The 25897-nt window shown below is 39.0% G+C and overlaps 1 protein-coding gene across 2 annotated transcripts in view; it reads right to left on the reverse strand.

Annotated features, from left to right (window-relative positions):
* Positions 1 to 5865: 5865 nt before the first annotated feature.
* The window catches only part of LOC117425843 (zinc finger protein 469-like), a 231084-nt gene continuing 211052 nt past the window's right edge, over positions 5866 to 25897 (reverse strand). For both annotated transcript variants that reach the window (XM_058993604.1, XM_058993605.1), the window contains one exon: positions 5866 to 22332. In XM_058993604.1, coding sequence (XP_058849587.1) covers positions 9574 to 22119 — 12546 coding nt within the window. In that variant the 5' untranslated portion in view covers positions 22120 to 22332 and the 3' untranslated portion in view covers positions 5866 to 9573. The remainder of the gene's footprint in view (positions 22333 to 25897) is intronic.

A 25897-nucleotide genomic window follows, 5' to 3' on the forward strand; every position in this document is an offset into this window, starting at 1 on the left:
TGTTATTTTAAACCAGTGTGTGTGTGTGTTTGTGTGCATAAAGACACCAATGTCTATTTTACTGCTTTAAACTTAATTCTGCCACACTAATGGGCCAATAAATCCAACTTAGCTGCAGGAAAACAAAGATTATGTATAGGGTCTTGATTACCATATTATTAGTAGTAGCAGCAGTAGGAGTAGCAGTAGTTTCTTGTTGGAAACTCACCCCACTTTCTTCTCACTATTGCCCCTACATTTGCTGCCACAGTCCAGCTTTGATCTAACCTTGAATAACAAATATAATGCTATTAACAGTAGTGTAGTAATGATTCAATTAATGTTTTATAGCTTCATTTTTAGTTCAGAAAAAAGGTCACTACTGTATAAGGAAATGTATCTATTTTTCAGATATTATTTCATTCGGATAAAATGCCTTGATGTGTTGATGTGCAACATATTGTTTATATATATAAAAATGACTCAACAGAGTATGGAAAGGTGCATGCTGGGAATAACAAGAAGAGTCAAGAAAAGGAAGGAATGGAAAAGAGTGCAAACAAAAGTAGTGCGATGTTATTATAAGAGTGAAAAAAACTGAAATGGCAGTGGGCCAGACATGTAGCAAGAATAACAGACCATCGCTGGACCAAGGAGATACTAGACTGGATCCCAAGAGATATAAAGCGACCAAGAAGAAGACCTCCAGGAAGATAGCAAGATGAAATTAGGAAACACGCCGCTGCAACATGAATGAGGGACGCAGCAGACAGGCTTTTGTGGAAGAATCTTGGGGAGGCCTTCATCCAACAGTGGATTGAAAAAGGCTGAAGATGACGATGATGATATATATATATATATATATATATATATATATATATATATATATATATATATATATATATATATATATATAATATATAAATAAATACCCACTACTGCTGCTAATTAAAAAAAAAAACTATCAATTATCTTTCGATAATCGGAGGAACTTTTTACTAGCATGAAGGAAAGAAAATGGAACACAGCCACCCAGTGGTGTTTGTCTGTTACTGCAACAGAGCCCGGTCTGAGTTAGCAGGTTAGACCTGCATTACCTAAAGGCAGTGCTTTATTTAGACACCATGAAACCATTAGCAATGCCACAATGACATAATATCCTTGGGGTCCAAACCTTTAGTCTTTATCTTTAAATCACAATTCGTAACATAAAACTAAAAGGGCAGCTACACATACAGTACTGCAGCACCACAGAAATTCAAAGTGACTAACAACAAGTTTGTAAAATGTATTAACAGGTATAAACACATTATAAACTTCACTACTTTCTTCTGCTTCACTGTTAGGTAGTTGCCCGCTAGAACATTCAGACAAGGGGTTTGATAATAAGCTTTTTACTCCACTGATAAAAGCACATTTGTCATTCTGAAAGGACAAGGAAGGAAAAGCACCAATACAAACCAATGAAGAGTTACACACTGGCAAATCACAGTGATGTATGTTACAGGGCAAACATTCACTTTTTCCTCCTGATGTCTCCCACAACTGTAATTAAAAAAGCAAACAGTAAAAAAAAAATACGGGTTGCTTATCAGCGCAATAAAATCCTCATTATGCTTAACTATGGTATATGACCTCCTTTATACTCTTATAAAAGTTTAGCATGTCCTCAAATTAAGCTTCTGTTGTTTCAAATTCCTTTACAGATTATGAATATAAATATACATTATATAATCATATAATAGATATGTACCCCCACAACCCCACATAAAGTTGTGCCCATGGGAATACTGCCGTTCTGATGCACTGGTATTGTAACTAAAGCCATTACCTGCTGTATGTACTGCTCATGCTCTCAATATTGTGCCTTTTCTTAAATATGTATTTTAATGTCATTTTATTTTGCATTTTGATTTGTGTATGCCCTCGCCCTTGTGAGAAACAAACAAATATGCCGTTGGCCAGAAATCATTGAGAAGCACTGTGTTTGAGAGCGGGAATGAGACACCGATGAAAAGCTCTGGGTACAGCCCCTTCTCTGCCTATTAGATGGATGGCTGTAGTGCTGTGTAATAATTCCAAGGTTGTGCTCTTGCCTTTCAAGCAGGATCTAGCATACCATCTCCAGATTTGTAACATTGTTTGGCCCTCTTTTATAACTTGTAAAGATCTGGCATATCTCTCTTTGGCAATCTATTTGACACCTGCTGCTTAAGAAGATGAGGTGCCTCACTTCCATTTGATCTATGGCAGAGCAGGCCTTTGGTATTCTGGAAATACATTGCTAGATGTCTCGATCAAGCCAGTGGAATTCTTCAGTGTGATCGTTCAATGGTGTGTGACTGGCTGCAGTATACTGCGTTTAGGCACTAATACCCAACACAACGGTTACTACCGGCTAGACAGTTGAGCCAGTATCTTGAAGAAAGGGCACTTAACAACCCACAAGATCAGTTATGGAGCCGGATAGCCCAACTGGAGCCTATTAAAGCTGTTTTGAACCGTTGAACAGTGTGTATAAAGACATATATATATATATATATATATATATATATATATGATGACTTTTTCGACTTTTCGACTCATTTTTACTGCTTGCAACTAAAGCCAAGCCCCTGAGTAAGACAAGCTGTGAGTTTTATTCCAGTTTGGTATACTGGCAGATAACATTGGTGTTTATTATGTATGCCATGGCAAAGGGCAGCACAGCAAAGGGTAGAGAAACACATTGAAATCATGCTGAGGCAAAGGCAATCACAGTAAATGTATAGTATAAGCAAGGGGAACTACTAGATTACTGTGGTAAAGGGTGGCAGTTTTTTTAATTAAATACAAGCTGTGTCAGGAAAATGTTGTTGACTCCATCCAATGAGTGTTCTTGACTAAAAAATAATAGTAAAAACAAGAGCACCTTAATCCTTTCAACTCCTCTGTCTGCTATTCAGTACTGAGCCTTTTTTTTGTTGTTAATCAAATCTGCCTGGGTTAAATTTAATATAATAAAGTTCAGTAGAACACGGAAGTTACAAACACATGTCTGCAATTCTGAAACGTGTACTATTTCCAATGATTTAATGTGTAATGTATTAATACTAGTTCTACATCTTTACCATTAGGAATATTAATAAGAAAACAAAACATAAAACAGGCGAGTCTGTTTGACTAGTCAAAATCTTTTACGGGAGTCTGGAGCCCTGCTTCTGGTTTAAAGTGTTGTGTTCACTGGTTAGTTTATAAGTGTGGTGTTCATAACTTTAAAATCGTCACCTCGACCATTAAACATTAAATCAGTTTATGGCTTCAGAGATTCTTTTTTAAAATTTCTTTTACTGCTTTGGTGTGTACCAATACTACACTTAATATCATACGGGACATATAAGATAATTGATTAATTGACTGTTCACAAGATTGATTAATAAAAATATATCAAAGTGTAGAAAGGTGTGATAGTTGCTTAGGCCCTACAAAATCCATCCAGCAGCAGTCTTTTGCAGGCTCTATTTGTAATTTGTTCTTTAGGATAAGAACTAAAACTAAGTATCTATTCTGTGTTGTCATGCCAGTCTGCCAGGTTTTAATGGATATTCTCCTGGTTTAATACATAAATATACATAATGAAAACATGCGTAAGAAGAGCCAAAAGCAATTGGCAGCGACTGCTCTACCTAATGACAAAGCAGGCTTGTTTTCAGTCAGTAGGGATTTCAACATACACTCTGTGTAAACATTTCCAGAAACCTACAGTTGCTCCACACAGTAAAACCCCACGCTGTGTTAGATAGTCTGGCACAGGGGACAGTGCTGAACGGTTTAATACTTGTTTTCAACATTTACGTGCCAGAAAGTATTTCCTGGGAGGATTACATTATTTATTTATGCTCTGTGACAGAGAGAGAATGAATCTTGGTTATAAATTTACCTCCCGACCTGTGAGGTTGCTGTGCAAAGGGAACAGAGTGCCCTGGACTGGATGGTCGGACAATTCATTCCAGGGAAAGGTGGAAGTTGGACATCTAGAAAGGGTGCAGTGCCACGGTACACAAAGTCATCGCTCCAGAAGGGAAGCAATGTGGCAACCGCGGATTGGAGGAGAAAAGGTTACACTCGCTAACAAAGGGGGCGTGACTGACGGTACAAAAGGGGACATGTCTAAGCGATCTGTTCCTTGTTTATGGTTGAGACAAACCTAAAAGGACCAAGTATAAAGTTACCGTCAGTGTTCAGTGTTTGTTTGTTTTGTAGAAATCTAATTGTACTTGTTTGTTATTATTAGATGGCTAACACGTACCAGGAGCTGTTGCTTGCAAGGCCAGCACCAACCCGGACAATACTTCACCATTGTACAGGGATAAATTGTATTTCACAACTTGCACGTAAACCACTCACTCTGGACTTGTGATTGTGTATGTCTTTGTGTGTGTTAATACTTGTTTTATTATTTCAGGACTGCAACCCGTTGTTAATGTGTATTGCCTGGGATTATTCTTTGTGGTCGCCAGACCAGGATTATAAAAATAAAACCAGTTTGGATTGTGAACTTTGTTGTCTGTCTTCTGTTTTATAATTGCATCACCTCTACACCTGCGCACTGCAAGCCACTTTGCCACAATGAGTTTTTATTATTATTTTTGGTGTATATTTATACACACAGCTGCAAACGGGCTTAATGGTCTTTCAATCAGGGTGTGTGTAACAGGTGGAGGCTGGGAGCGAACCAGAGACACTGCACGCGGTCGTCTTAATGCTCGTCTGCATTCGTAGTTATAGAGCTTTTAACCTTACCTCATCTCATCGATAAACGAACAGCATTATTAATGGCAGTGCCTTTCATAGTGGACCACCATCACAAAGCTCTTTACAAGATACGAGACTAGGGTGTGTGAACTATACATCAGCTGCAGAGTCACTTACAACAACGTCTCACCTGAAAGACGGAGCACAAGGAGGTTAAGTGACTTGCTCAGGGTCACACAATGAGTTAGTGGCTGTGCTGGGATTTGAACCGGTGACCTCCTGGTTATAAGCCTGTTTCTTTAACCACTGGACCACACAGCCTCCTAATAGATATTGGTTATTTATATGGCAATCAGATTTTCGTATAGAATATAGTACCATATAGTAGACCAAGGTTCTTCCCTTCCCTTGAGCCAAGCATGGAATGGGTCGCGTATATTGTCAGCTGCAATGCCAGGTTTAAAACAGTGCCTTTTCCAGATATTTTCAAAGCCATTCGTCCAGTCTTTAATAGTGTTTTGAAAGTAGAACTAAGCAATATAATGAAGGTCTCTTAAGGACTCATTTCTTTTTTTACTTCTCAGTTTTGTTAATTAAAGACTGGAGTCTGTGAAAATGAAAAAGAAAATGACAAATTGAAACATGTCTATCAGACAACTACAGTAGATCTGTGTTCTTAACAGAAACATGGCTGGTTGCTTTGTTACATTAGCATTTCATTTTTCCTTTGAATAATAAATAAATACTAAAAGCATTAAAGCACTGGTAGCAAAAACAGCACTGAACTTTTGCAATAGCATTTCATTTTGATTGTTAAAAGCTATTGTGAAACTATGAAGGATAGAACGCGCAAGTTATTCCCCTTGGAAACGTTACTGGTTGCCTCAAGCAGTGACACAACACAAAGCTTTTCAACCCCATGTTGCTTGTGTTACTCCCAGGTCCTCTGTCACTTCATTTTAAAAACTGTTTGGCAATCCACATACTGAGTTATTGTGGTCTCGCCCCAATTGGAAACAGCCCAGTTAGCTACATCACAACTTTTAAAGAAGCCAGTATCTGGATAGATGGGGCAGTTGGTAAGGAAGCTCTCATTCAATCCTTTGTTAAATTTTATCACAATAAAGTTGCATGGTAAGTAATTATGCCGTTTATTTTGCTTTCCTATATGTTAAAATAAAAGTTATGCTGAACCATACAGCAGCATTCATAACACCTTCATAAAGGCTACATAACTTTACAAACCAACATAACAGGTATATAAGTATTCAGAACAAGTGGTGATGAATGTGTCCTACATTGCTGCAATGCAAATCATGAATGTGTCCAACAATGCAAGTCATGAATGTGTCCTACAATGCTACAATGTGTCCAGTTCAAATAAAACGTTACCAAAAGAAAAATATTGAGATATAAAAGTCAGCAGTCGACATCAGTCTCCTGTGTCCTTAGGTTATTGCTATTATGTGACACATGCTTAGGACTTTCCTTTTTTAAAACCTTTGGATTTAATAAAAAGTAAGTTCTGTGCTGCTTCCTTTCTGAGTCTAACAAAATCAGGTAGTGCTGTCCTTTGAAGGAAGCCTGTGACACGTGTTCATTGAAACAGTGTCCTGGTATCCTGTGATAATTCCAATGCAAATGAAAAGCATAGATTTCACTTGTCATATAATGACATATTTAGTCCAAACTTTATGTTTAGAAAACACTTAAAATATGTATTTCAGAGATATGTATTCAATTGATTTAAAATATTTACTATGCTTTACCATGTTATACTGCAGTAAACTTTTATCACAACATAAACACAACAAAGGTAACACTTTAGCTTAGGGATCTGTTATGTGTTTTTTATATAGAAAAAAAATCACAGGTATATTTATATTATATATTATATATGTTTGTATATAATACTATATAGGCTACATTCTCAAAGCTATTTAATTTAAACTGTCATTAGCAACTTTTTTTTTTCAGAAAGGAGAAACGCTCCCACTTAAGTTACTAAACCAGAAATAAACAAGTAAGACTTTTAGTTCAGGGACTTGAATGAAGTGTTGAATTGTTTCTTATTCTTTGTAGATGTTTAATAAGTGTTTTTTTCCATTCAGAAAAAATAATCACAATTTGGAGTAAATAGCTTTGAGGATCTATCCCTATATGTTTAATATGATATAATGCTCTGTACTGTGCAATTCTTATGTTATGACGACAATATATTTCACATTTCATATTTCAATATATGTATGTATTTCAGTGGTTTATTATTTCTAATCATAAGCTATACCTGTTGATAGCATACAGATCCCAAGACTAAAGTTTTACCAAAATTAAGAAATAAATTGGAAAAAGAAAGTGATAGAACTATATTTTCCGTAAGAGTCTTCCCTTGCCTCTGACACGTAATTATTTCCTGCCGGCTTTATCTCCTTTTTGCAATGCTTGGCAGGATTTAAAAAAAAAAAAAAAAACATAAGCATTTAGAGATTCAATAAACAAAAGACGACTCAGAAAATAATTCTATCAATTAATCCTGTAGCCTTATTTACAACCCCCATGGCACAGAATCCAACACGTGGCTGCGCTATCTCTCACTGACAATGTTCTCTGTGATCTTCTGTAGTTCACATTCAAGGGGAACTTGCAAGGTTCAAAGAGACAGCACTGGAATCTTCATTTACTGAGGGTTCTGTTTGGGGTCAAGTCCTGCAATTACTGTGTTATTAATTTTAGCTAATTCTGCAATGCCCATTTAATTGCTAACTTAAATGGGTCGTAGCTAAAATAAAAAAAATAAAAAAATCTTAGATGTTGTGCACTTCCATTCACTTATACTGTAGTTCTCATATGATATCTCAAACTTGTATTTTCATTCTTAACTGGTACTACACCAGATAAAATAAGGTTTCGAGTCTTCTTGTCTTGACTTACAGGATATCTGTTAAACTTCCACTTCCTAGGTCACTTCCCTTCAGCGGTGTCTTCAGGGACAAGCATCTTACTGTAGCTGCAAAGCAAGTCAGTCATTAAGGGAAGCAGCTGGTTGGTTACTTCTCGTAGAAAAGTTGTGGGGACAATTTCACTCTCCAGGTGAAATAAGATCCAATATGGTTTTAGCACATTTGCAAATATTCAAATGCACCTGCCGTTATTTTGAATGGACTTTTTTTTTTAAATAGAACATAATTCACCCAATGGATATGCATTTTCTTCATGCCATGAAAATTGTTTTAAGGATTGCTTTAATCAGCCTATGCTCTGCCAAGATAAGCCACAGTTAGAACTAACCTATTTCATATTTTCCTTTTACTCTTAAATTACATTTACTTTCATATTTCATGTCCCTTCAACTGGGATATGTCACTTCTCTGAAGGACCATTTTCAATGCAGTTTCAATGGGGGAAATTCCATGCCATGCCTCTGTGCAGTGCTGGATATCTTGGTTATTACTCCTTTAAGAGTTCATGAGGCACACATTCTAATCATTTCAAAGTACTGCCTTATTTATGTATCAATCAGAAAATAAGATGCATGCATGGATTGAAATAGAAAACGTGACAATTGTATTACCTGCTGCTGAAATAAAAAAAAAAAAAATAAAACTAGTTCTATCCTCTGTGTTTTGTTACTTTTTTCCATATACAGGTATTCACTTAACAATATTCCAAGATGAAAAATCAATATTTGTTCCCAGCATTACTTAACAGGGCCAGACAACTGATTAACAAAACACTTAAACAAAGTTGTAGCTTTTTTTTAATAACCAACTTTTAAAGAGGCACTTTGTAGCACACTTACAACATAAAAACTTACTTGCAAGTATCCTGTTTTTTTTTTTTTTTTTTGCACAATATTAAAATAAAATTTCTGACATATGCATTGCACCCAAAGTAAAATTACCTACATTATCATACAATATACGATACATATGAACAAGATAATAAAGCACCTTTTAAATCTAAAAATAATAATACAAAATTGCAGGACAGACACAAAAGTACTATGGTCGTTTGTATCAGAACATCAGTGCACTGATTCGCCTCCTTGACTGGGGAGTTATTTTTCATAAACATCAGTAATGTGAAATGTCCTGGTTTGCACCTGAGTTTATATTCTAAGAAGGCTTTTTTTGTTCCTTACCTACAAATTAACACTTTGTCATTAAGCATAAACAGATTTTTTTGAAAAGCTACAGAATACCAGCATAATTGTTTCTGAAAGGTAACTGCTATTGATTAACTGTTTCCTTTGATCAAGAAAGTCTGTATTCACATTAGAAAAATAGCACCAGTTATTGTATATACAAAGCATGCATGTCACCTTATTACAGTAACATAACAGAATAACTATTTAAGAGCTATCTGGACAGTACGAGACGGTGTGGTGAAATGGCACAGTTTTTGTTGATGTAGATCCACAGCTACAAATACTAAAATAACCATGTAAACCCTACACTATGAAACAGACATGCATTCGGAATGCAGCTCCTCTTCAAGTATTTTCTTTTGTTCAGATATTAAATGGACACAGTTTTAAGGGGGGCTGACACATTTAAGTAGCATGTAACCTCAGTACTTCAGAAATAAAAATACATTTCTCTTGACGTCCTAGTCTGCGCAAAAGCAATTACATTATCAGTTTATAAAACTCACTCTCGACATCAAAGTCCTCACATTTGCATGATAAAACAGGTGAATTAAAGTAGAAGATTAGTAGACATAAAGCAAAACTATTTCACAGAGGCAGTCATGCAATCTCATTTAAGCTAGACAGAAATAATTCGGCAGTCAAAAGCTTAAATGTTTTTGTGAATCTGTTGAAGACAGTTTTCAGCATCCCCACAAGTCAGATTTATTAAATTACTCAGAGGTGTCTTTCCTTAAAGGGATCTTAAAGCTGGTTAATTTCTGCCCAAACAATTGGCTGAGCAGATGATTCTGGGATTCAGCTGTCCTGTAGCTGTGAGGCTCAGGAGACTTCACCCCAGGGACAGTCCTGTGCTTGTTTAGGGAACTATACACAAATGGACTCGGTCCTTTAGACAGAGAGGAATGCAAAGGTTTTCTGAAGATGCCTTTTTTGCTTTTGATATCCCAGTTCGAATGGTGCATATCCATTTTCTTTGGAGGATAGCTGTCAAAAGAGTTTTTCTTTGGCTGTATGTTATTAATCCCTCCGATTTTCGGTTTCACATATAATTTGTTGCTTGTCATATCATCTCTGGCTGATGAAAGCAATGGGGGATCATTAGCAATGTCTGTTTTCCTAGAGCTCCCAGTGCTTTCATTTTTTAAGGGGCTTTGCACTCTAAGTTTTTTCTTTTTCACATCAGAATCCATGTTTTCTCTGGTGGCAGTGGAAAGTTTTGAACCCAGAGATGTCTTGTATTCTTTTCTTTTTTTCTGATGAAGTTTTGAAGAAGATTGTACAGATTCCTTTTCTTCTCCTTTCCCCACAATAGAAGCTATGTGCTTTATGCCATTCAATCCGGTCTCATCAGATCCAGTGCATTCTATTGAATGCTTCTGAATGACATCTGCAGGTTTGGTACAGTCAAAGCTTTGTTTGGCGTTCTCACTCGACTTTAAAGATGCCTTCTCCCTGGCTTGGCAGAAATTTTGATTATCACTGGTCTTTGAACCTTTTTTTTCACTTTCACTTTTTTGCTGACCCCCTATAGACAGTTTCTGTAGTTCCCCAATTTGTTTAGCATTAGCTTTGGAAGCTTTCAATATATCTTCAACAATACACTGGGAAGTACCATCTTGCTTGATAACATTCTTTGCCCCTGAACTTTTATCCACAACCAATGACTCACTTTGAAGATCTGTGGTTTCTGATACAGATTTGATGGATTCAGACCATTCTGTTTCTTCCTTTGACGATTCATGATAGTGGGAATCATCATCAGCAGAAGGCTGAGTCTTTTCAACCGTCTCTATAGGATTTTTCAACGCACTGCTACCAGACCCCACTTGACATCTTTTGCTGTTGACGATATCATCAACATTTGATGGCGACTGTGTGTGCTGTTCGTAATGAACATCATCAACATCTTTTTGGGAGGTGCTCAGGCAATGTGCAGACTGGATGTCTACTTCTTCAGTACAAAGTTCAGGTGAAGGAGGGTCACCAGTCAAAGCATTGGAAATAGAAGGGAGAAGACATGGTGCTTCAGGGACAATATTAAACTGGGATTCTTCCATCTCGGCCAAATATTCTGAAAGGTCATCTACGTCGTCTTCTGTTTTTATAGTCATGTCCTGAAGATCAGGAGGGTTATCGCTAGCCTCTGAGAAGAAATCTGAAGTCACAGGCCGTGGCTCTTTTGTAACATGGGTTTCGATGCTGTGGTTAAAATGAAGTGACACAACACTTGCAATGCCACCATCCAAACTGGTCTCACTCAGACTATCAGGTGAAATCTTTCTCTTTTTACGTGGGGGAATAGAACCTCTAGTATCAGTAACAGTGGCCTGCAGCTCAAAACCCACATCTTTGGAGGGTTTGCATGGCCTCATGACTCCCCGAAATTTAAAGGTCTTGCTCCCTTCTGCAAGATGCTTCTCCATATGTCGGTCGTATTGTTCTTTTTTTGAAAACGTGTAATTGCAAGTGCTACAAATAAAGGATTTTTTGATAACATGCATGACATCGGCACACAGCTCGCATGCATACAGTGTTGTGTGTTTAATCTCGGGTTCTTCTGTATCTTGGTGCTCTTCTTTTACATGAGTTTTGAGTTCCTGCAGGTCCTGATAAAAGATTGGGCACTTGTGACACAAGTACATTTTTTTTAAGCTGTGAACAACTAAGTGACGCTGAAGTTTAAATGGTTTGGGGAATTGTTTTCCACAGTGGTGGCAGTCTCTGGAAGGGTCTTTGCAATTTGGGTGCATATTGACGGTTTTCTGAATGTGTTCGGATTTCTGCATGGCCTCCGACAATGTATTTGTGCTGAGCTTTCCAACACAGCTAGAGTTCAATTTGTTCTTAACAGATGCATCATTTTCCTCTTTGATCTTCAGATCTAGCTCAACGTTCTCTTTCACAGCCGTTGCATCTTTATTTGAAGGCGACTTTGTGCTAGCCTCATTGTTCTTTGACTTGCTTGGTCTTCGTTGCATGATGGAACTCAAGAAGTGTTTAACGGCTGTTTGCTCCATGAAACAACCAGGCATGCCCAGCACAGATTGTTGAGCTTGTCCTTTTCTTGCAAATTGAATGGCATGCTCTCTCAAATGTTCATTGTACATCCAGACGTTAGAGATCTCCTTCATACACATCCCACAAGTCCATATGCCAGCCTTGTTTTTGGCATGCTTCTCTTTTAAGTGATCTCGCAGTTGCTCTCTGGAGCTGAATTTGCGCTGGACACACATGTAGCAAGTTGGTGGAGGGGAAGGGTTGTGGGAGGGCTTATGAAAATTAAGTTCCCCAAGTGTCTGAAACCACTTGAAGCACACCTTACATTTGTATTGCCTGTCTTTTGATTTCTTGCTGATCTCACACCGATTCTTTAGTTTCACTTCCTCTGATCTTCGACTGGCCTTCATATTTAGGTTGACAGTGTCATTGTTGCTGATACTGGCATATGCAGGTGTGTCTTTAGTGGAGTCAAAGAAATGGATGGCGGGAAGTTGAAATTTTGTGTTTAAATTCTGGATATCTATAGTATGAAACTGAGAAGGATTATCAGGATTCCTGGCTACATTAACAAGAGAATCTGAAGGGTCTGAGGAGTCTTGATTGCAGGGTATGGCTAGATCGTCACATTTGAAATCCTTAGAACATTCTAGTGAATGGAGAGTGTCTGCTACAATATCTGTCACTGGATCTTTGGTGCCAGCCCACATTACTGCAGGTAATGCAGGCTTATTCCCTGCTTGATTATTCCGGCAAAGAAATTCCATGTTGCTGCGACTGTCTTTATTATTCAGGCGTTCACTTTCATGGTCTGTCTCCCCTTCTGATGTGAGGGTTGCATTCTCAAAGCCGGAAACAACTTTGTCAATTTTTAAAGTGCTCTTATGACACATTTCCAGCATCAAGGTGTCATTGGTTGATATTGTCTCATATTTGCAATGGTCACTTCTTTTGCTAACAAAACTGTTATTCACAAAGTTGTCAGCATCCTGTTTGTTATCAGGGGGTGTAAGTCTGACCGAAATGTGTTCGTTAACGAATAGCTCAGGGGTTGGTTTCTGCTTTTTATTTCGTTTACCGTACACTCTCGTGCATTTCTTCCGGATCATCTGGTCATCCCGAGGAAACAGCTGTGAAAATTTGCTTTCGTCATCAAGTAGGGATTGCAAGTCTGACTGGGACTTGCTAACGCTTGAGGAGGGTGGTTCGTAAGGATATGGCGGTGTGCCCACCCATTCTGTGAATTCGGGAATGCAGGAACTCTTTGTACAGTTCACCTCCACTGAGTCTCCTAGTATTTCAGTGTGTGATGCTTCGGGGACAATTGCTTTCTGTTCACACATCCCTTTCATGTTTCTTTCATCTTCCCCTTCATACACACAACACATTCTGTTTTCTTCAGTTCCCTTCTCTGCAACCTCCTCCAGTTCCACACCTTTTATATGTGCTTTACTGACTTGGTCTTCTTTTTCAGTAAGACAACCCATTTGAACTGGTAAGTCCAGATCTGTTTTCCCAGGACTCAATGTCATCAGTTCCTCATCATGTTTCATTTCGTATGAGAAGACATTGTTGTCTTTCACTTCTAGTTGCCCTGCATTTTTACTTATTGGCTTCTCTTCTGGTTCTTGCAAGGGTGGGTCAGTTTTGTTCTTGTCTCTTGAAATGCCAGGGACATTGGGGGTTATAGCTTGCAAAATATCTGATTTGAGGATAGTTAAAATATCCTCTGAAAAATGTTCAGCCATTTTGCCTTTTAGTTCATAATAATTGTCATTATTATTATCCACTTTCCTGCTTTTCAGTGTTTTTCCTTGTGGATGTAACAATTTTTGTTTCCCTTTAGGACCCAACCTTTTTCTCTTGTTTGTTTCATTTATTTCTGCTGTAGCTTCACCTTCATCATCTTCATCCACAGCTGTACTCATTTCTTTTTCGCTGATTCTAAAAAGAGGCAAATTTGCTTCAGAAGATACTCTGTTGCAGCTTTCCATATCTTCATGCGGTGAAGAAACTTGTTGGTCTGACTGCGAAAGGATATAATTTTGCCCCTTTTCTAACATATGCAATTGAATGTTATTCTCCACAGTGCATTTATCATCCACAGTGATGTTTGGGGATACATCAGTTTCCACCTTCAAAACTGCTTGCTGATCTGCTTGTAGCTGACAGCTCAGTATGTTTTCCAAAGCCTTCTCTTCCTTGATAGCCTCAGCTTTCTTAACATTGTGTTTCATTGCCTTGTGTCTTTTCAACCCAGGGTTGGATCGGAAAGATGCTGAACAAATGTCACATAATTTTGTTCCATTCTTTTTCGGAACATTGCTCTCATTTTTAGATTCAGTTTTATCAACAGTGTCCTTTTCCTCAATTTTAATTGGTTTTGTTATTTCTTCTATTTGTGGCACTTGGTCTGATTGTCTACTCGACTCTGTGTCTGAAGAACAATCAATACATTTTTCCATGGTCTGAAGAGTTTCTGAATTATCTAAAGCTTCATGGTCCAAAGAAACTGTTTCTTTCTCAGGTTGTGGTGATTTAAGACTCAGACCCAAAACTACTGAATCTGATTTCTTTAAATGATCACTTTGTAAGTCCATATATTCTATAGTTGCTAAAGGAGAGTGCCATACATTTGTAATCCCATGTGACATTGACTGAAAGTCCAGTATTGCATTTGTAATGGAAGTAATATTGTTTTCTTTATCGTGAGAGCAAAGCAGTTCAGTGCATACACATTTAATGCTTTGGTCAGGCACTGCTGAAGAGCAAAGATTGACTTGAATATCCACATGTCTGTCACATGAGTCAGAAGAGGACCCATCATGTATATGGTTGTCTGGTTTTAAAGACTCCTTGCATGTTAAAGGCAGGGGTAAGCTTACCTCAGAGTGATCATAGTTATTCTCAATGCTTTCATCATAGAAAGCCTGATTGTCTTTGCATTCATTTGACGGTCCTGCCATACCGCTGTAGACTTCAAGACTGGTGTAGTTCAATGGACTTTGTTTTAGCTCATATCCTGGTAAATCCTGGTTTGGTCCAGATGGCTGGTCCAAAAATGCATGTGTTTCTTTAAAAGTATCTTCACCATTATTAAGTGAATCAGATGGCTCAAGAATGTTAACCAATGGACTTTTACAGAGAACACTTGCTTCACAATCAATGGTTAGGCTTTCCTTTTTAGGTTCAACGCTGATGTGTGAGAGGTCAACAAATGAGTAAGACAAGCCAGACGAAATGGATTCATCAGAATGAGGCAACACCACACTATGTGTTCTTAATATATCATCTTGTCTTGGGGAGTGGGCATCCATGGAAATAGGTGAAAGTCTGTCAAAGTTGTGCCACATCTTGTGAGAGTTGCACTGATCGTATAAGTCATTGTGGTTCACAGATGGAGAAGGATTATTGTGTGCCTCAACAGCATTGCTTTCTGCCTGTTCCTTACTCTCTTCTTCTGCACATTGGTGCTGCAAGGAGTATGTAGTAGAACTTAACTGTGCTAGTTGCTCATTTCTCTCTTGGCAGTCTGTAAGATCTGTATTTGGTTTCGACACAACATCATCAGCAAGTGTATCACAACTTTTCAATGTATCATGTTCTCTAAATGTCAAGGCTTGCTTTTCTCCATCCCCATGTTCCTGTTTTACTAAGATCTGATTACCCAGCTCTGGCAAAGCTTTTGTAGTTGTGCTGCATGGAGATAACAGGTCACTGTGCTCTGCATCAGCCCCAGGTGTGCTAATGTTATTTTTACAAAGTTCATCTGTTGAGTGCTGTGGTTGTGTAGCATTTTGAAATTCATGGCTAGATGATTCAGACATCTTTGGTTTTAGCATTTGATCACTGTGATGAGGTTCTTGCTTTTCCGTCGATGCGGTCACACATTCCTCTTTAAAGACCCCCTTATCACTCTGTTCCTTTTCATTTAAATAATTGGTATCTTTCAGTTTGTCTTTTGGTACGTTTGATGTTTCTGTGCTGGGCGATTTAAAGTTCTCCTCTTTTTGCTCTGATTGGTCACGTGCAATTGAAACTGGAGTGGTAGACAGCAACACAGGGTAAGAAGGCATTATCATTTCTTCCTCATTGTGCTTTATATTACGAGCAACAAAAAGCTGTAGTTGTTGTAAGGGGTTCACTGTGGAGTCTATGCAAGTATCTTTCTCAGGTGTGCAAGAAATCTCTGTTGCCAGATGATCATTTCCCTTTGTGTTTTCCTCAATGATTTGAGTCTTAGGTGTTTCTGAGTCAGTTTGCTGAGCTGTCAAGGGCGGTTCGCTTTGATCAGGTTCTGCTTTGTGGTCACTAAATGGCTTATATTGAAATTCTTTTATATCATATTCTGGGTTCATAATGGCAGACTGGTGTGTGGTTGTTTTAGGAGAAAGTGCTACATCTCCATTATTAGAACAGTCTGGGTCCCCAAATGGAAATAGCAATGTTTTGTGCTTTACACACTCAGATTCAACGTCTCCAGCTTTGCTTTCAATTGATTCAGTCTGTGATGACCCCTCTGTTTCATCCTGTTGCTGTACAGTGGAATTACTTTCTTCCCTATACTCTTTGTTTAGAAACAGGGACACTTCCGGGTCATCTGATAAAGTACCTTTACTAAAGATGGAATCTGAAATGACTTCCAGACTTTTCATGAGATTTTCAGCATACTTTTGATTTTCAAGGATTTCTTCAGATTTGTCTGGCAAAGGGCCTGCAATTGCAGTGGTATTCCCTTTCTCATTTTCCTCTGGCATCTCTCCTCCTTTCACTGTAATCTCAGTATTTTCAGCTTCATCTTTTTTGGAGTAGAAGTGATCAAGGGAACTTGGCTCTTCGTGTTCTGGCGTATGGAGGCATGGTTGAGCATCCAAAGACCCAAATTGAAAAGTACACGACCATGAATGGTCTTGATCGTCATAGTGCTCCTGTAGCCTAGGATCAACTGTGGTCCCTCGAATAGTGCCTGTCAACAACATGTCTTTCTCACTTTCAGGCTCTTGATGCAAATGTAGAGTTGGAAACTTGCTGTTGGAGGTTAGCTGTTCTGAAACTCCACCTTTTAGCTTGCTTGTCTGAAGTTGGCTTTCCAATTCGGTAACAATTCTTTTAATCTCTAGCTCATCATCAGATATGTTACTTACAAATGGAGCATTATAGTCCGCCATTTTATCCGGCAATGCTAAGGGCATCTGCCTAGGTGAAATAGATTTGTCATCCTTATTTAGCGCCTTGTCAACAGAGAGATTTGGAAAATGAGAAATATCTTCAGACAACATAGGGCTCACTTCATCCATTATATTCCAGTCTTTTTTCTCTAAAAATGGAGGGTATGTCGACTCAAACAATGCTCTTTTGTCAGTATGATTTGAATTGAAAGTATCATAACTATCTTTACTGACGTCTGTATACAAACTGTTGTCAAACCCAGGCACTGAAAGTTCTCCAAACATCGAAGAAGTATCGAATGTAAGTGGAGATTTCACCAAGCTTTGCTCGTTGTCCATTGGGTAAGACATGGTGCACTGCTTTGAATGATCTTTCTGAATTGAGTCGTTATGAAGGTCGGATGGACACAGATAAATATCATCAGCCTCAGAACTGGTTACAGGCAAAGGCTTTGAATAAGCATCACAGTCATATATGTTTGATGATTCTTTTACTCCTAAGTCCATGATTTCCAAAAAAGGAGAAACATCACTTCTTTCCACTGCACTTGAATCATGAAAGTCTTTGCTATTGCTTTCAAAATCAGATTTTTTTACGTCCAATACACCTTTCATTGTGTTTTTCTTGCAATCTGCAATGTCAGTGTTAACATCAGGGATTGTTTCACTGGTTTGAGATGATTTAACAACAGACTCATCATTACAGTAGTCTGCAACAAGCCCTTTATAGGATGCAACACCCTTCCTGACAGTTGAATTAAAGTTTACAGAATTCATTGCATTGTCAATCCTTTCTGAGACATCTCTTGTAGTAGCGCAACTTTCAGAAGACAGTATTGGGTCCTGCATAAAGATTCCTTTGCTGTCGAAGCTCTCATGGGTTTTGTTGATACTATATGTTTTGATAGCTGATAAGCTTTCCTCCATCCTGTAACTTGAATGCAGAAATATAGATCTTTGTTGATGATGTGACTTTCTACCAGCAAGCAGAAACTTAGCGGAGCCGTATCTCTTTGTGTTTTTGGAAAAATCTGTTGTGCAGTACTCTTTGGAAATGTTAGGTACTCTTTTAAACACTTCTTGTTCAAAAGAATCAGGAAGTGTAACCTCGCTGGAGCTGGATATCTTTTCTGGACTCCCTTTCTCATTGTCAGAATCTGTCCTGTCAGTACTCTTTGGACTGTTTATACTTTCGCTTGAGAAACTTGCAGGTGTGCTGAGATCACTGCTTGTTGAGGATCTGCTACTCCGTCTCCTAACTCTCCTACCAGAGTTCTCTTTCATCTGTAGTGGACTTAGTGCTTCAGTGCATTTGCTCTCTAAACCCCTGTCCTTTGCACCATGTTTCCATGTAGTTTGTTTCTCCGTAGCCCTCCCCCCTCGGCCTTTATACTCTTTTGTGTAGCTGTATTTGGGTCTGCCACTTAGGCCTGGACCCAGACGGCTGCGGGCGCTGATTTTTAGAGGTTCAGTTTCTTCATCTGAATCTGAGATGTAGTCATATTCTCCCAGCTTACTGTTCTGTGGTGCTGGGGCAAGCCTTTCCATTACTAAAGAAAATGGCAAGTTCTTGCTCCCTTTTACATGCAGCTTGTGAAGTTTGTTCTTTTGCTGTACAATTTTGTGAATGAGTTCCTTGCTCCATGTCCCGCTGCCGGACTTTCTTTTTTTATTTTCTTTTACTCCAAATCTATGCGTTACTGAGCTCACACTTACAGCTGACACTTCAGAAAGACTTCCTCTGTCTATATTTGGGCTATCTTGGTAACTTTTCAGTCCATTTCTTTCTGAATAGTTTTTGGAACACAGCGCCCTGGTCTCTTTTACACTTTCCTGCACACATGCACTATTGGGTTTCCTTCCAAGCTTTATCCTTTCCATTTTTTCAGATGATTTGTCAAAGAAGTGCCCCCCTGATTTTTTATGTGATAAATTATCTTCTTCCTCTTTCTTAAATTCCTCGTGCTTCTTTTTAGAGTCCTGAACCAGGTTCTTGTTGTCAGTGTTCATGTTATCCCTATCAAAGCCAAAAAAGGTTTTTGATTGTGACGTCTGCCTCTCGTCCACAGCCAAATGTTTTTTTTTACTTTCAAACAGCAAAGCATCTTTAATTTTAGTCTGTCCACTTCCCATGGTCTTTGTTGTGGAGAGATCATCATCTGCAAAGGCATCTATGAAGCTACTGTCAATCTCTGCATTGTCCGATTGATAACCAAGACCATTTAGAGCTTCGGTTATTAGACTGTCCAGTTTTGCATCATCTATATCTAAATCAGAAGTAGTAAGAGAAATGGGGGCCATCATCCCATTGAACAAGTTTAGTTTTAAAGGGTCATCCTTTGGATCTCCTTTTGCATCACTGTCTAACAGTAATTCGCCATTTTTGTTTAATCCCAGCAGAGACAAATGTAGATCAGATGAGCACCTTGATAAAGGGAAAGCTGGTGTTGTCTGAGCAGTCTTTGCTGGGTCCATCAGAAATTTTCTGCTTTCCTCCATTTTTGCTGTTTCTTTAAACTCGCTTTGAGATATTGCATGCAGTCCACAATACTGTCTGTGCTCAAGAAATGAGGCAAGGTTGCCATAGTTTTGGTCACACTGCTTGCAGGTAAGGAGAACGTCAAGCTGGTCCAGGTTGGCACTGGTTAGTGAATTGGCCAGTAACTGATGTGCAGAGTAGGGAGGAGGGGGTGGGTGTTCAACCCCAAAGCCATTCAGACAAACCTTCCCATTGTCCACATTCTGTTTGGAGAATTTATTATCGTGTAAGTAGTTCAAGAGGTCATCTTTGGTTCTTTCTGTGGTATGAGGAAAGGCTCTGGAGGCATCAGGATGGAGGTGGTGGAGACTGGGGTTTATCTGGTCTGGGGCGGGGAATGACTTCCCCTCCTTTAGGTGGCAGTGTTGGTGGTAAAAAGGAGGAGGTGGACCTGCCATGGGCAGCTGACTGTCCTCGGAGCTGGCATTGACAGGACTGCTCGAGACCGGAGAAAGTGAAGAACAGGTACTACTGGATGATGGATTTTGAACTGGTGAATGAAGAGGGGATTCATATGGAGAAGGCGTTATTAAGCTTCCTGGTGGCAACGGGAGGTGATTGTTCGTTCTAGAAGGGGCACTTGTCATTGACTGGTTTAATCCATAGAACATACTTTTACTTCTGGAGTTGCACATTTGGGGGTTAGTATCAACTCCATTTTCCAATAAAAATGTGGTGGCTGGGCTACAATTTTGCTTGGTACCTTCATTCCTCTGGTTGGCGAAACCTTCACTTTGCTTTTTGCCATGGAAACTGCTCGGATTGCTTGGAGAAGTGTTCTTGTGAGATTTGTTCTCCTCCTGCCACTCGGAAGCAGCAAGTGGGAAAGGAAGTTTCTGGTTGCTCAGCTGTCTGGACAGTTCGATTCTGTTTTGGTTTGGCATGGTGGATGTGAGATGTATCTGCTGCCAAGGTAATCTGCCATTTTTCACCATATGTTGTCTCTGTTCTACAGCTGGTTGGCATTGAAACTGAAACTGGTTGTCAGTTGGAGTGGAATAAGGTGCAGTGTTCTGGTCGATTGAAGGAAATGTTTTGTTTGCCCCATCCCAGGGCTGTGATAACCTTGGGTGGTTCTTCGTTGTATTAGGGATGTTTTTATCAAATGGCACCAAGCCTGGAGTGCTGGTCACTGGAGAGCTTCCATAAGTTTTGCCCTGAAAGTGCATTTGGGGTAACGAGTCTTGTGCAAGATTTCTCGTAAGGGGATTTCCTTGAGTCATTATTCTTTGACTGGAAACATTATCTTTAGGCGTTGAGCTTCTCTTGTTTACTGACGCAGTGGAAGCACCGCTGTTGTGCAAATTCATTTCTTCCTGTGTAAAAATAGCTTGATTTTCTGGGAAAGTATTGTGACTTTGTTCTACAGGGCATGATGTAGAAACAGCGCCGTCCATTTCTGCAGAGTGATCAGTTCTTCCTTTATAACAAGTGGACTGCGTTCCGTGGGAGGGTTGAAAAAACGGGGCTTGCTGTGAAGGCTGGGGATATGTTCTCCTATCTGGCTGCAAGTTATCATACTGCCCAGTACTTACACTTTCGTCTTGCCCATCTCCAGATGAATTGAATGCAAAATCGCTGTGCGTTACCTGGGTATTTGCCAGTGAAACGTCAACATAGTCTTGAGAATGATCATTGGGGAAAGGATCTGAAGTTGCATCTTGCAAGGGCGAGAATCCGTACTGAAATGGCAAAGGTCCAAAGGTGGCTTTATTGGCATCTGGGAAATTAGCTGGTTTCTGCGAGGAAGAGAGTCCATAGTTAGCACCACCAAATGTTTTTTCTGTAGAATGCCAAGAACTTGACCCGTTGCTCTGGAACTCGGGGTAGTGTAATTGCCCACTTGCTGGGGTATTTTCCCGAGAGAGATTGTTAACTTGCTGTTGCGAGGGATGCTGTTGGTGGACAACATCTGGAGCCTGTGAGGTATAGATTGTGGAGGTAAGGTTTGAGGAAGCCTCCTGAAAGCATCTGTTATAATTGAGATCTTCCTGTTGGAGCTCTGCTTCTCGCTCCGGTATGCTGGGGACATGAAAACGGTAACTACCAGTTATGGGACCTCGAGTAGTTTCTAGCTTTTTGGGTGGCGTCACCTTTTGCTGTGGATATGCAATTCCAATAGTGGGGTTAGACCGGGAGCTGGTCATACTGAGTTTATACAGTTGCTGGGGGTTGCGGTCTCCTTTCCCGGACCTTTTGTTTTTGTCTCTTCCTCTGCTCTTTCCAGTGGGGGACTGTGGGCTGCTTTTGCCACTTGGCCATGTTCTATCACTGGAAAACTTTGGCCTGTTCTGGAGGGACTTAAAATCAATCTTTCCTGTTTGACGAGGCCTAATCACAGCCTCTCTCTGAGGGTAAGACTCCTTTTCCTTCACGGAGAATTTCGTCCCATTAACAGCCTCGCCCTCTGGGTTGGCATTGGAGTTCTGGGAGGGGCTGCTTTTATAGTCCCCCAAGTCTTTGTCACTGAATTGTTCAAATAAGGCCTCCTTGTCCTGTTGTTTGGAATCTGTGTCAGAATCTTGGATGGCATAAACATGTTCTCCCGTCATGATATCCAACAAGAGGACCAGGGGTCAGCCGTACCCTTAGCAGTGCTGCATTAACACCTCCTGTGTACCCTCAGAGGCATGGTACTTTGCTCCTTACAAACAATATAGGCGTTTCAGGACACATCAAGGCTCAGTTTTTTTTAATCCAATCATCGCTGTGCAGATGTCACTGGAAGAAGACGGCTTTTCTTCTGGCATAGTTTCTAATGAAACCTACAAAAAAAGAAACATTATAAGTTGGCATGCATACTTTGCAATAATTAATCAAGATACTTATCTTACTATACAGTATCTAAAACATACACAGAGTGCTTCTAATGCCTGTAATTTTTAATTGTATACTAAAATGTTTTTTATGTCTCTCTTCTGGGTCTCCAAGCACTCAACTTCATTGAAAGGCAGACCTTTATTACATTCCACTTTATTTACATTCCTCAGGGGCATTTTTTTGCTGCACCTCCCTGAAAACCTCTGATGTTCTAGAAGCCAACATTTACACAACAACTGCAGCAGTAGGAGGTTATGATCTTCAATCAGTTGAAGCTCAGGAAGGAAAAAAAATAACAGGTGCCTTTTTGTGTTTTGTGCTATAGATTATAGGAAACAACTGCAGCTGTCATATGTGGTTCATCAATGACTCATAATGTCGTGACATATTTTTAAAGAGACATCACTGGTTGCAAATTTTTCAGTTAAATTAGAAAACGATTCAGTATTATCAGCCAATCAGCTGCCACCTATAGCGTGCTAATACACAGTATTATCAAATTTAAAATACTGTATTGTACTGGCCTTTTCTTTTTGACTTGCTGCATTTTCAAGCGTAATTCACGTTTGGACTGTAAATACTAAACAAAGACACAATTGGTCAAAATTAATTTTATTATCCACCAAAACCTGTCATCTCGACTGGAGCTCAGACACAGCATCTTTCAACAACGGTAAACCGAGACACGGACAGTTCAGTAATATTGCTCCATCCAGATATCCGGCACTGTTCATATAAACTATAAGCAGCCCCAACAAGTGAAAAGGTTATTTGTTTATAAAGTGTTTGTTTCTCTAATTATGTGTGTGATCCTTTTTGAACATTTTTGGGACTATTTTCCTAAAACTCTTCTTAGCGGAAGGTTGCCCAACAAATCATTAGAAGTTCAAGGTAAATTAAGGTTTTAAAGTGTTTTTTTAAAGAAAATAATCAGAAAAAAATATTTTCTTATAGCGATAGTGCCCTCTCAGGACGCAAAAATCCAGTCGCGGTCAACTAACACACGGTAGAACTTTCATTGATGGGCACTATCGCTTAAATATAATGCAGGATAATTTCAACATAAAAAGCTAGTCTTTCTGTAAACCTAATATCAGAGGCCAATGTGAATATCTGTATAAATTGACCCAAAAACTTTATATATTCAGCGTTCTATACAACAGCTCTGTTTGGCTTTTAAATACTTATTCAATGGCAGATGTAACAGGGCAGAGGCTGGGCGTGAACCGGCAGTCCCGTGCTCCGCAAGTGAGCATCTTAACCACAATGCAAAAGAGCCGGGCTCGTCTGCATTTGTGATTTTAGAGCTTTTAACCTCATCTCATCTCACTGACAGGGGACAGGACAGAATCCATAACGGCAGGGTATCACACAACACTGCTCGTTACACAGGCCAACAACTAATGTGTGTGGATTGCGGTTTTAACCATTGTTTTGAATATCCAAATTGTGCATTATTCTGGTCTTAAATTTGCATTTGTTATGTGGCTAACTGGACCGTTTAAATACTCTTTCAGACAGGGGAAATTCTGTATCTCAGCAGACACGCTGATCTGATTTATGGATTGTAATTGATAGAAATGTTATTCTACGGTTGCTCTATGACTGCATAACCATTTTCATATGTCAGTGCCTTCACATGCATTTGCTTTTAAAGCATGGACTCACCAGCAGGGGGCAACATAGACAGGCAGCACTGCCTTCTCCAGAAACTCTTTCACTGCTTCACAATTGTAAAAATAAAGGATCACAACTTTATATGATAGGCTGTATTTGAACAAAACCACAACAAAACCCTGTTTAATCAAATCATGAAACTTACTGAAAACACTATACAATGTTGACGGCACCAGTAACATTTATTGTTTGTCCGTATATGAACAAGTCAGGGGCATGCATGTTATAAAGAATGTTATTTTGTATTAGTACAGTACCCAAGTAAATATTTTACTTCTATGCTTTAATGTGGGTCACAATCACGAGATTCATTTTGTATAATGCATATTGAATTATGCTTGTGTATTTTATTTTCCTTGCCATTTCTTATCTATTCTTTTCTGATACAATAACCAGTTCTTCCATCCAGCATTATAGTATCTTGAACTAGCATGACCAGTTCAAACACAGTACAACTACCATCTCTGACCAGCATAAACCAGTGCTGGTTACAGCTGGTATTTACAACAAAGCCCCTTTTTAAAGTAAGTGTTATAGTACAATGAATACACGTTATTTTCAATTACTGACAGACAGTTACCAGTAAACCAGCCTTCAAAACTGACTTACAGTACAGTCTTTTTTCCTTTTGATGTTGGGTGTATTTGTGTGAATCTACAGGGAGTTTTTAAATAAGTACCCAAAGTAATTCTCTTTACCACTAGGTGTCACTGTTCAACAAATTACAATTTCCTGTAGTCTACCATGCCATTCTGAGGAAAAACATCTAAATTCTATAGAATGCCTTTAGAAATAAACTACCAGCCATTAGGTCAGACAAACAGAAGTAGAACTGGAATTAAAATCAGTTAAAAGCTATACATTATCAACATAGGGGCATAAGATTTGTTAATGTGCTTTACCACGCTCAGATGGTGCATTTTACAAACAGAATGCTAAAAGATAACTGAAACAGGAAACCGACTGACACATATTTATGACATGTTATTACACTACTGCCAAATTCTCTCTAAAGACATTTAAAGACAAGTCATCCAAAAACAAACATGTGCTATTATTCAAATTTGAACTGATTTTTTATTTGATAATTAAACCAGCGTGCTGAACTGCAAAAGGACACACAGAGAAACAAAGACAGTTTCCAGCTGTATGATACAGGCAATGCACCAACTCCGTTTAAATAGATCTGCAAAGGCCTTGCATGTGACAAGACAAACACTCAGGAGACCTCCAATATTTTACTGCAGTCATTTAATACACACAAATAATTATCCGCAACCTTGCAAAATCACATTCGTTTTGCATTAGCATGATACACCCTTTATAAGAAGTGAAGACAAAAACGAAGGAAAGTTTTAGCACAGTAAAAGTAAAGCGCGGAGAAGTGTGGTCAAGCATAGTGTAAATCGTGATAACGTGTGCATTAGGAATACAGAAAAAGCATGATACTTTACTGTGCAAACTGTTCCCAAGACAATTTTTCTTTTTATGAATGTTACCTTATTATTGCAAAAAAGAATGAACAAACCTGTTATCGCAGGATAATCACAGCTTCTAATTGGCTGAGACGATCTATGAGGCTTATAATTATGCTTACAGGATAGTATCTGAATCTCTATGTGTCATACTTTACAAACTAAGAAATCCTTTCCTAGCCTACATTAGCTTCTTCCTTCCTTTAAGGAGACAAATCTAGCAGCAGCAAGGGGTGTACAAACATCAAAATGTCATTCCTGAGCTGTGGAGCCTGACTCTATTAACACATTGGTCCAGAGCCTGCATGAATTAAACCTTCATGAAAATGAACCACTTATGCTGACTGACCTTGTTTGC

This window comes from Acipenser ruthenus, chromosome 20 (genome assembly GCF_902713425.1).
Source record: "Acipenser ruthenus chromosome 20, fAciRut3.2 maternal haplotype, whole genome shotgun sequence".
In the NCBI taxonomy this organism is placed as follows: domain Eukaryota; kingdom Metazoa; phylum Chordata; class Actinopteri; order Acipenseriformes; family Acipenseridae; genus Acipenser; species Acipenser ruthenus.